The sequence below is a fragment of the Phascolarctos cinereus genome, unplaced genomic scaffold, assembly GCF_003287225.1.
Source record: "Phascolarctos cinereus isolate Bilbo 61053 unplaced genomic scaffold, phaCin_HiC Scaffold_9;HRSCAF=440, whole genome shotgun sequence".
In the NCBI taxonomy this organism is placed as follows: Eukaryota; Metazoa; Chordata; class Mammalia; order Diprotodontia; family Phascolarctidae; genus Phascolarctos; species Phascolarctos cinereus.
In genome coordinates, this window is record NW_027556402.1 from 205,927,582 (window position 1) to 205,939,581 (window position 12,000).

Here is a 12,000-nt window from a genome sequence, read left to right on the forward strand (position 1 = left end):
TTTCTATCTTGCCAATTCTGCTTTTTAAGGAGTTATTTTTATCAGTATTTTTTGTGCCTCTTTAACCAAGCTGTTAATTGTCTTTTCATAATTTTCTTCTTTTGCTTTCATTTCTTTACCTATTTTTTCCTCTACCACTCTTATTTGACTTTGAATTTGTTTTTAGCATTTTCCAGGAATTCTTACTGGGCCTTTGCCCAATTCACATATTTTCGAGGCTTTGCTTGTAGCTGCTTTGACTCCATTGCCTTCTTTTGATTTCGTCTTGATCTTCCTTGTCACTATAGTAGCTTTTTATGGTTAAGTTCTTTTTTGTTGTTTGCTCATTTTCCCATCCAGTTTCTTGATTTGGAACTTTGTGTTAATATTGGGCTCTGTTCCTGTCATGGGGTGGGGAGCTCTATCTTATGCTTCAGGCTTTTTCACACTGCTGTTTTAAGAGACAGTCCTGGAAAATTGCACATTTTGGGTGCTTCCAAGGTGGTATGATCTAGGAAAAGGTGTGGTCACTGTTATCTCTCTCGTCCTTACCTAGGAAGAACCCCTGATCCTTTGGGATTGCAATCAGTACTGCTTCTCAGGGCCCTTCCTCCTTTGGGACTGGAAATGATACTGTTCCTCAGGGTCCCTGATTTCTTAGGGCTGGAAGTGATACTACCCCTCAGGGCTCCTACTCCCTTATGGATGAAAGTGTTCCTCTCTGCCCTAGAACTATGACCCAGAAGTAGGAATAGGTAATTGAGTTGCCATATGCACCTGGTCCTCTGTCTGGTGCTAATACAGGGGTACCCTGTAATTTCTTTCTGACCATTTGCCTGATCACCTTATCATCTGTGGTTTAGGAACTCCAAGAGCTGCTTCTGTATCCACCACCTACTCCCACCACTGGTATTTCATCCATATGGACTCTGGGCCAGCCTCCTCCCCGATGTCACAGATCTCTCTTTCCAACTTCCTAAGTTGTCTGGGGCTAGAAAAATGCCTCACTCTGACTTTTATTGTCTCTGACACTCCAGAATTTGATTTGAGGTGTTATTTTAAAGTTGTTTGGAGAGAAATATTAGGAGAACTTGGCTGAGTGCTTCTCTACTCTGCCATCTTGGGTCCACCCTCAGAAATCTCACCCTCCATTATTAGGATTTAGAATATGTATACTTTTTCTTTAAAGAGTAGTAGCAACTGTAAGAGTGCAGTGAGTTACCCTGGATAGTGGAAGCACCTAGGCCTCATAGGTATTTCCCAAGCAGAAGATATATATTTCCCCTGTGTCCTATTCCATTCTACAAAGCATAAACTTCCCCAGGTTTTGTTCTTGTTGCTGCTGCTGCAACAGATGTTGGCTTATGGATAATAGAGAGATACACAGTCTATAAACATAAGGCATTGTTGGAGGTAACAGATGACATGCACATCCAAATGGCAGATGACACAAAGAGAGAGGGAGAGCAAATATGTTGGGTAACAGAATTTGGATCCAACATGATCCCAACAGATTAGACGATGATGATAAAATCAAACAAGATAAAATTTAATAAAATAAATGTCAAATTACAAAACTGGGTTCAAAAATCTATTATACAAGTTCAGGATGAGAATGAGGTGTAAAAAAAAAGCTAGGAATTTTAGGGGAATTGAAAATTAGTTTCAACAACAGTCAACAACAAAACCAAATAAAGCTCTGAAAGAAACATAATGCAATCTCAGGTTACATTAATAAAAGCCTGGTGCTCAGAATGAGGGAAGTGATTATCCTATTAGTACTTGGTAAGTGTTAAGACCACATCTGGAGCATTGAGTGTAGTTCTGTGTATTATATATTAGAAAGCTAGAACAGATCCAGAAATTAAGAAAATTTGAAATCATGCAAAAGGACTGGCTGAAGTAACCAGGGATCCCTTACTATTCAAGGTCCACATCAATTATGTTGCACCAAGCTTTCAACTCAATTCAAGAAACATTGTGTCTACCATTTGCAAAGCTGTTATGTGCAAGACAACCATTTACTAGGAATAAAAAGATAGGAAATGACCAGTCCCTGCTTTCAAAGAGTTTACTTCCACTGAAGGAGTTAATATCTAAATTCATGAGTCTGGGTGAAAAGGAGGAGGAATATGATGCCCTCAATGGAAACAAGACATTTGAAAAGTGGGCTGGCCAGATGTGAGAAAAATGAGTTCTTGTTTTGACATATCAATATTGAGTTGACATTAGTACATCGAACTAGAGGCTACTAGGAGGCAATTGGGGTTCTGGGACTCAAAGTCAAAGGAGAGATTAGGTTTGAATATTTAGATTTGAGAGAGACTACTTCATGTCTCGTTTTTTGGTGAGAGAGGAATTTGCAAAGGATTGATCCAGCAAGTAGACATTATAGATCACAATCCTGATGAAGATAGCATCCTCTCTCCCACTGAGGAAACTACTAGTATGGAGTGGACTCTTTTTACCACGTTCAATTCAATTCTAAAACATTTATTAAGTACCTACGATGTGCAAAGCACATTGTTAAGAACTAAAGTGGTATAAAGATGGACCATTTGGTTCATTCACCTTCATTCACCTAACCCAGTGAATTAGTTGGATAATTCTATTTTTAAAAATGTCTAGGGATATCAGTTTGATCACTGTGTTTAATTACTTTTTCCAAAGTTAATGAAGAAAGGTTAAGAATCACACCCCATGAGATTACTTGAATTACTTTATCCAATACCCTGATAGTAAAGCATTCCTTCAAATTAAAAATAAAATGTCAAGTAACTATACATAGATTTTGAAGAAAACAAATCTGTAATTCCTTTTCTACATCCCATTTTTGGCTAAGATTGCTATCAATTTATGCATTTCTCTTGAAGCAGCCCTGAAACTGACCTATGTGCCCCACAAACACATTATTCTTCTAGAAAAACTTGAGTACAAGGCAGCATAAATTTCCTGACAATTACCAAGGGTGAACAATGAGCTTTATAGCTTATTGTATTTTAGCCTTTTTGTGTGTGGGTAAGGGGCATTAGAGGAGATGTTTTAAATCATAATTGTTCCACATGCATTTCAAAGAATTCAAACCAGTTTGCAAAGGCCTCCCACAGTGAAATAGTTCAGGCAGCATTGACTGGCATATCACTGGATTCCCTGCCTGAGGAGTGTGGTGAGCTTCCAGGAAGTTATGTCCATGACTATGCATGAGCGAGATGAAACCTCAGGCTAAGGTTAAACTGTGTGAGGCCCTTTCCATTTGAGCTAACTAGGAATAATGTGCCCACATACACATATACATGCACATATGCACACATGCGCACACACATGGAGCAAATTACGCACTGTCCTTTTCTTGGACCTGGACCAGATACTACCTTATATCTCTTCAACACAAATGTTTGAAGAAGCTAATGTGACCAAATGAAAAATCTTCTCTTCTCCTGACTAAACATCCCCATTTCTCTCAACTTATCCTCCTATAGTATGATTCTGAGTTCTCTCACCATCGTGGTCACCCTCAATGGGCCATTTGCCATTTTCTTAGCAAGGCTTCCTAAAATCTTTCATAAGAGCTGGAGAAAAAAATTCACAGCCACAAAACATAGATAGATAAGAGTAGTGAATAGCAAGGTCATGATCACATGTTGGCTGGTGAGTCACACTGTTGACTTGCAGTGAGCTTGAAGTGCACTTGTATTCAAGGCTTTTTTCATTCCAAATATTACCCAGCCATACCTCTTTCTTCAACTCTGTGAAGTTAGTTTTTAATGTAGGTGTGCATGCATGTGTTTCTGTATATAATCCAAGTGCATAACTTTGTTTTTCCCTGTTAACTTTCAGTTTACCATATTCAGTCTATCACTGTAATATATCAAGATCATTTAGATCCCAATTCTATCTTTCGATGTGTTGGTTATCTGTGCTAGAGTTTTGTGCTTCACAAGAGCTGATATACACACCCCACCTGTACTTCATCTTATCACTGATATATATATGAAAAAAAAGTGTTGCCAAAAAATGACAAAACCCTATGGGATTTCCCTGAAGTTCCTTATCAGGCTGACATTGACCAATGGATCCTCTCTCTTTGGGTATTGTCATATAGTTCAAAATCTAGTTGACTATACTATCTTCTAGCCCATATCTCTCTGCCTTGCCCATGAAAATCGTGAGCAACTTGGTCAAATACCTTGCTAAAATAAATATACTCTAAGGCCTTCTACCAAGCTAACGTTATTGTCCGTTCATTGTCACATCCAACTTTTCATGACCCCATGAACCACAGGCACCAGGTCCTTTTATGTTCTACTATCTCCCAAAGTACACCCAAGCTCATGTTTGTTTCCAGGACACTATCTATCCACCTCATCCTCTGCTGTTCCCTTCTCCTTTTGCCTTCAGTCTTTCCCAACATCAGGAATCCTGTCTTTTCATTATATGACCAAAGTATTTAAGCTTCAGTTGCATTATTTGTCCTTCCAATGAGTAGTCCAAATTAATTTCTGTAAGTAGCAACTGATTTGATCTCCTTGCTTTCTTCAAAAGTCTTCTTTAGCACCACAGTTTGAAAGCCTCAATTCTATAGCACTCAGCTTTCATTATAGTCCAGCTCTTACAGCTATACATTACCACTGGAAAACAAACAGCTTTGACTATACACCTTTGTTAGCAAAGTAATGTCTCTGCTTTCTAGTATGATGTCCAGATTTTCCATAGCTTTCCTTTCAAGGAGCAAGTGTCTTTTAATTTCATGGCTGCAGGCACCATCTGCAGTAATGTTTGAGCCCAAGAATATAAAATCTTATGCTGCTTCCATTTTTTCTCCCTCCATTTGCCAGGAAGTGATGGAATCAGTTGCCATGATCATAGCTTTTTTAATGTTAAGCTTCAAGCCAGCTTTTATACTCTCCTCTTTCACCTTCATCAAGAAGTTTCTTAATTCTTCATTTTCTTCCGTCAGAGTGGTATCTTCTGTGTATCTGAGACTGTTGATACTTCTGGCAACCTTAATTCCAATTTTTGATTCATCCAGCCTGGCATTCTGCATATGAGTTAATAAATAAGGTGACAATACATAGCCTTGTTGTACTCCTTTCCCAATCTCATACCAATCAGTTGTGCCATGTTTTGTTCTAACTGTTGCTTATTGACCAGCATACAGGTTCCTCTGGAGACAAGTAAGATGATCTGGCACCCCCATCTCTTTGAGGACTTGTTACATGTTGTTTTGATCCACACAGTCAAAGGCTTTAGTGTAATCAATGAACCAGAAGTAGATTTTTTTTTCCTGGAACTACCTTGTTTTCTCCATAATCCCAGTGAATGTTGTCCATTTGTTCTCTAGTTCCTCTGCTTCTTCAAAAACCAGCCTGCACTTCTGGTAATTCTTGGATCATATAGTGCTTTTTTTTTAACCTAACTTTTAAATCTTGTTAAATAAAAGAAAAATGAGCTTTGTCTGGTATGACTTGTTCTGGCTCACAGAGATCAGTTTCCCTTTCAGAATATCTATAAATGACCCATATAATACTAAGTTCTAGAATTTTGTCAGGAATTAAAGACTCAAAAGGGCAGCTAGATGATACAAATGGATACTTCCCTGGAATCAGGAGGACCAGAGCTCAAATCCAGTCTCAGATACTTACTAGGTGTGTGACAGTGGGCAAATCAGTTAACCCTGTTTGCCTCATGAGGTCCCTTATCTATAAAATGAGCTGGAGAAGGAAATGGCAAACCACTCCAGTATCTTGCTAAGAAAACACCAAATTGGGTCATGGAGAGGTGGACACAACTGAAATGACTCAATAACAAAAAAGACTCAAAAGTCTATAATTTGAAGAATCTATCTGCTTTCTCTTTTAGCATAGTTGGTGTGATACTGCCCTGTCTACTATCTCACATCACTTTTGTATTCACAATTTTTCCTATATTTCCAGTATTGGTTCCATAATCCCCTTGGTCATTTCTCTTAGTCTCTTAATAGTTCATCTGGGCCTAAAAATTTGATCATATTAGAGGGGGTGAGGTGCTCTCTTACCACCTCTTCCCTTTTCTTGGACTTCAATTCCTTGTTATTCATTTTGGATCTCTTCTCCCCATTTGAAGGTCTTGTTTTCATCTGTACCAGCAGAGGAAGAGCCATTATTAATACATCATGTATCCTTGAGGTATGAAGTATGTCACCAATTTAGATTAATTTAATATTGATGATTTACAAAGCAGAGCTCTTCTCCCAGAACTACTAGAGAGCCATCATTTGGCAGCCATCATCAGAACAAGTACCAGAGTTGGGGAAACACTCTTAACAAAACAGGTGAAATGAAATGCATAAATATACAAATATATAAAGCTTCAAATATACAAATATATAAAACCACCAAAAATTTTGAAGAACACATCAAATTGTACTAACAGCTTTATACTATGTTAAAAATAGGGCAGAGAATGCGGAGCCAGTTCCCTCTCCCAGGACATCAACGGGGAGTAGGTGTATTTCCTAGAGGAGTAAGGATCACAGACTCAGCCCCCAGAGCTTCCAGCTAAGCAAGCAACAGCAGGATGCCAAGAGCAGACTGCTGAAGGGGATTAAAAAAAATATAAAGAGCTATTGTGAAGCCAGGGATAATCAGAAACCCAGAAACAAACTCAGAAGAGAATAAACTATTAAAATCTATATAGAAAACATCAAAGAAGTGCTCTCTCTCTCAAAAAAAAAAGCATGTACAACATACTTTTATGTTTAATTGCATTAGCAATTTTCTCCATCACTTTCTGACGTCTAGACAGTAACAAAACACCAATCAAACTCTGACTTGTAGCATTTGCCAATTTCTAAGGTTTGAATGCTCACATTGAAAATTTCACAATTGGTTCTCTTATGGCTGGCTCCGGCACAACTCTTACTCCAAGGTGAACATTTAATGAAATAGAGGACCTTTAAGCATCCCCAGCAGAAAGACCAGATCTGAGTAGAAACTTTAAAATACAAACACAAAAGGAAATAAAGAAACATAAAAAGGTAAATTCAAGTTAGCAAATAGAAAAGGCCTTATAAAAATGAAATATTTGCATTCTTTTACGGAGTGGGGTGACAAACATCTCCTAAGAATTGTAATGTAAGCAGGGGACATAGACAAAATCAAATAAGATGGAGGTCCTGGAAGTGTTTTTTTTTTGTTATGCTGTGATAATCTTAAAAGAAGAAATGAAAGGAAGGAGGAAAGGATACACTGTGAAAGAAAAGGGAAAGAATGGAGGGGTGTTATTCTCACGTAACGGAGAGGCAAAAGTAAAAGTCTACACAAAGAAATATGATCAGTGCAATGATTAATCACAATTCCAGAGGACTTATGATTCAGAATACTCCCTACCTCCTGACAGGTGATAGAGTCAATACACAAAATGAGAAATGAATTTTTGGACATGGTCAATGTGGGGATTTTAAAAAAATGTTTGCTTAAATTTGCATACTTATTGCAGGGCCTTTTCTTTTTCTTTTTCTTTTTTTCCTAGTAAGGGACTGAGGTGGGAAAGAGAGAAGGTAGATGCTTGTTAATTGAAAAAAAAATAAAATTTAATTAAAAATAAATTAAAATTGTTTTTTTTTAAGTACTGCCATGGGGGAAAAACATGAAGCAGAAGAAGGCAAAGCAGTATTCACTGTCAGAGGTCACAACTCTGCCTTCTTTGATACTGTTTTTAAAGACCTAACCGACTAGCCTTTGTTTTCTGCAAGATAAAGAAATTGACCACTCACAACGATAGAGACTCTCCACTCCTCCGTATCTGTACATGCAGCAAAAATTTTCCATTTTAATGAGGTTTGGATGCAACAGAGCAATTCTGTTGTCCCTTCAAATCACTTAAATTGAAAATCTCTGAGTATAGTTATCTGGCTACAATTCTAAAATGCCACCAGCTTTACATAATAGCTAAAAGACTGGAACCATCAAAAAAAACATTGGCAGATAGCACAAAATACAATCCTTTCCTCATTATCCAGCCATATCAGGAAATGAGCTCTTCCACGTATGTGATTTTTTTCTAGAATAACTGAAGCTGGTACCTTTGGGCACTAGTACTTTGAGCTTGTGCAAATTTGATGGAAATCTTTCTAAGATGCATTACACACTTTCCTTCCCTTTTAAATAGAGGATCCTGAATCTAATTTAACCCTCTGCTGATGAATAAGTTTGCCATTATGAATATCTGTTTGTATATTGTACAAAAAGTACAGTTATACATTTAGGGGATGCTGAGGCAAAGAGAACTATTTACCTTGACACTGAATGGATATACAAAATGTCTCACTTGGTTAATTCTAGGTCTACGTCTTAGTTTTTGCATCTTTTCCTTCACTATTATGATGTCAGCCAGTGCTTCTTTGGCTAGTAAACATTCAGTAAATTCCCCCACCCTGTGCTGATAGAAGCTTCAAGGTTGGACTGGACTGCCAAGCTTATAATAACTGTAAGTTAAATAAGAATTCCCAAGACTCTTAGTAAGAGACTGAGTACTAGGAAATGAGAGCATGGTGTTAACTTTTCAGGTCTTGAGAGTCTTTTTCCTGTTTAATTCTGGGTTCAGGACTGAGTTCTAGAGAGTATCATAAGAGTGTCTCCCACAGGAGAAGGGGGTTTAAATTATATATAATTATCATAAGTTTATATAGATATTATATATGATTACAGGAAAATGAAAAGAGACTAGAGTTATGATTTTATTGATATTAGGAGCTCCCTGATGAGAAAAGCCCCTCTACCAATGCAAGTCAGTCCCTTCTCTGCAACTTATGTGCATATTATCAGAAAGTTGTCTAGAACACTGAAAGCTTAAGTGACATGCCCAGATTCATAAAGCCAATATGTGTCCAAGGGATATGTGTACATATGCATGTATGTATATGTGTGTATGTATACTACAAATTTTGAAAACGCTAATTGGGAAAATGCTATGCAAAAAGCTAAATGTATTGAGTTATGCTTGATTTAATTATATTAATTTAAATTTTCCTTAAACCATGTATTTTATAGTTGCTTTTTCTCATTCCAACAGGCCTTAATTGAGCTCCGTTATTTTCTCGGCTGTCATGTCCATAGACTATCTGGTTTAGCCTCCAGTCATACTGTACTTTCAAATACTTTCTTTCCCTATTCCCCCTCCCTCCAATCTTCCCAGCAGCAGCTGTGCTCACGTGGGTAATCCTTTGGGTGAGTCTTTTCTGACCAATTTCCATAAAACGTGAGCCTGTATTTAGCAGTTCCACATGCACAGCAATCCAAGATTGGTCTATCAGTCACCCCATCGAATGCTGAATCTGAAACAGAACAGAAGAAAATGTCATTAGGTTGGTAAAGAAATTACTAAATGCAGTAGCTTATTAGAGAGCCATGACATCACAGATGAGCCGACTTCATTCAGATGCCTGGCAGTAATTAAACACAAAACCTACCTAGCACTCCAGAGGAGGGAACTATTCTATGTACAGGCTCTACCTAAGCGTATATGCCTTGGCCCGCAATTTTTAAAAGGAAATATGCAAATTCCTGTGCTTCCTGCCACATGAAAACTGTCAGTGGCAACAAGAACAGGTTTCTGAAGGCTTGGGCAGAGCAGATAGCAAAATAGATAGCTGTGCTTCAATTTAATGAAAATAAAAGGAAGAATTTTCAAGATGCTTACTTAGTTGCTCATAACAACGGGTGAAAAGTTACACCAAGAGGTTCATCCTGCCCCTAGCTGCCCAATGCTGGGTCTTTCAACTTCACCTTTGTGCTCAACAGATGCCATGTAATTCACTTGTACATGAGTCCTCTCCACTCTCATTTTTAGTTATTGATAGCTAGCAAGGAGACAGAGTCACATGAGCAAATGGTTTTTCCACTTGTCAGATTCCTGGCCTTGATTTTCCAGCATCATGAACACAATTTCTCTCAATATGACCTGCTTCAATCATATCCTTCTTCTATTTCTTCAATATTTTTAGCAGTTTAATAGCAAAAAGTTTTTTTTAAACTAGTTCAACATATATTCTTACAGATTTTTAAAAGAATGTACAATAATGATCAAAGCTGACATTTATATAATACTTTAAAGTTTCCTGAGCATTTTATATACACTCTCTCATGTGACCCCTATAAAAGAAGTGGGACAGAGACCATTATCCCCATTTGACAGATGAGAAAAGTAAAGCTTTTAGAAATGAATTGCCTTGCTCAAAGTGACATGTTTAGTAACTGGTCTCCTAGTTCCTAATCTATGACAACATGCTCTTTTCTTAAGAAAATAAAATTCTTGAATATCAAGAGTAGCCTTTTATAACATTTCATGTAGGAAATTCAATTAATATGTACCTTTGAAATAAGTTAATTCTTAATTCAATGGAGTAAGAGAATATGGGGCTTTAGAATTTGGCAGATCTTAAGGGTATATGAGATACTTAAACTTCGAGCATGTTGAATTTGAGGTGTTGGGAAATCTGGTTGGAGATGCCCTGTAAATAATTGGAGATAGAGCTCTAGAGGTTAGAAGAAAAGTCAGGATTGGGGCTACAGATTTGGGAGTCACCTACTTGGAGGCAACTATTTGAGCAACATATGAGATTCCATGATTTTTGTCAGGAGAGTAAGTATACAAAGGACAGAGAAAAAAAAGTCAAATTATGGGCTTGGGAAGAAGACAAGGAACCAGTAAGAGATACTACAGTAGTTATGGAAGGAATAGGGGATTAGGAAAGAAACTCACCTCAGGAATCAAGAAAGTTGAGACTATGGGCTCAATTAAAAAAAAAACAGTTATTATACCCCTACAATGTAACAAGGAACTGTAATCATCACTTTTGCTGTTTTTGTTCAGTTGTTTCAATCACATCTGACTCTTTGTGACCTCATTTGAGGTATTCTTGGCAAAAACACTGGAGTGATCTGCCATTTCCTTTTCCAGCTCATTTTACAGCTGAGAAAACTGAAGCAAACAGGGTTAAGTGACTTGCCCAGGATCATGCAGCAACTAAGTATCTGAGGCTGGATTTGAACCCAGGGTCTTCCTGATTCCAGACCCAGCTCCCTATCCACTGTACCACTTAGCTGACCTAGTGATAGTCACTATGGATAGAAAATAGATACAATGAAGACCAAACTCCAGGGAAAGTTAGAACTTAAAGGAAGGGAAATGTAGAGCAGAAAGGTCATAAAGCATGAGAACTCAACAAAGACTGTTTTGGGAAGTAATTAATGACTTTTAAGAGAGCAGGAAGAAAGGAAATCATACTACAAGATGTCAGGAGGAAAGTGGGTCATAAGGAAGTAAAGGTACTGGCTTCTTTCTTTTTTCAAGTTTAGTCAGAAATTTGAAGAGAGAGATGGAATGGTACCAAGGTGGGATAGAATGCAAGGGAAAAAGCTATTCTAGGAATGTAGAGAACTGTGTATACATACAGGCAGATGGAAGGGAGTCAGCAGAAGGGCAAAAGTTGAAGATGCAAGAGAAAAATGGAATAACTCTAGAACCAAGTCCTAAAGAATGAGAGAGTGGAAAGACTAAAGGCACAGATAGAGTCACTAGTCTTGGTGAACAGTCAAAAGACCTCTTCATCTGAAATAGGGAAAAAGAAAGAGAGAATGAGGGACCTTGATGCATTGTGAAAAGCAGAAGAGGGAGTAGGTAAAAATTTGGATGCTGTCCAACTACACAGTGAAGTAGGAAGGAGTAGAGGTCATCTGTTGGGAAAATGATAGGAAGTGCAGTTGGGCCCTGAGGAGAGAAGAGATTTAGGACACGTGTGAGTAATGAGAGAGGGTTTCAAAGAGAAGAGGATGGGACTGACAAGTCCCAACTGCAGCTCAAATGAACAATAAGCATACAGCAAAAGAAGACCTCCTGGTTCTCAGGGGCTCAGCAGCTTGGGAGCAAGACCAAAAAGGTCAGATGGTAGAAATTATCCAGAAATGAGGATTAATAGGACCAGAGATCAGAATGGGTGAAAACTTCTAGGATGGTGGTTATCATCTCATTAAAAACTAGATC

At 37.9% G+C, this 12,000-nt stretch overlaps 1 protein-coding gene across 1 annotated transcript in view; it reads right to left on the reverse strand.

Moving 5' to 3' along the window:
- The window catches only part of SPON1 (spondin 1), a 385,860-nt gene that overhangs the window by 210,913 nt on the left and 162,947 nt on the right, over positions 1–12,000 (reverse strand). Inside the window, 1 exon segment of the mRNA XM_021005269.2 lies at positions 9,170–9,292. Coding sequence (XP_020860928.1) covers positions 9,170–9,292 — 123 coding nt within the window.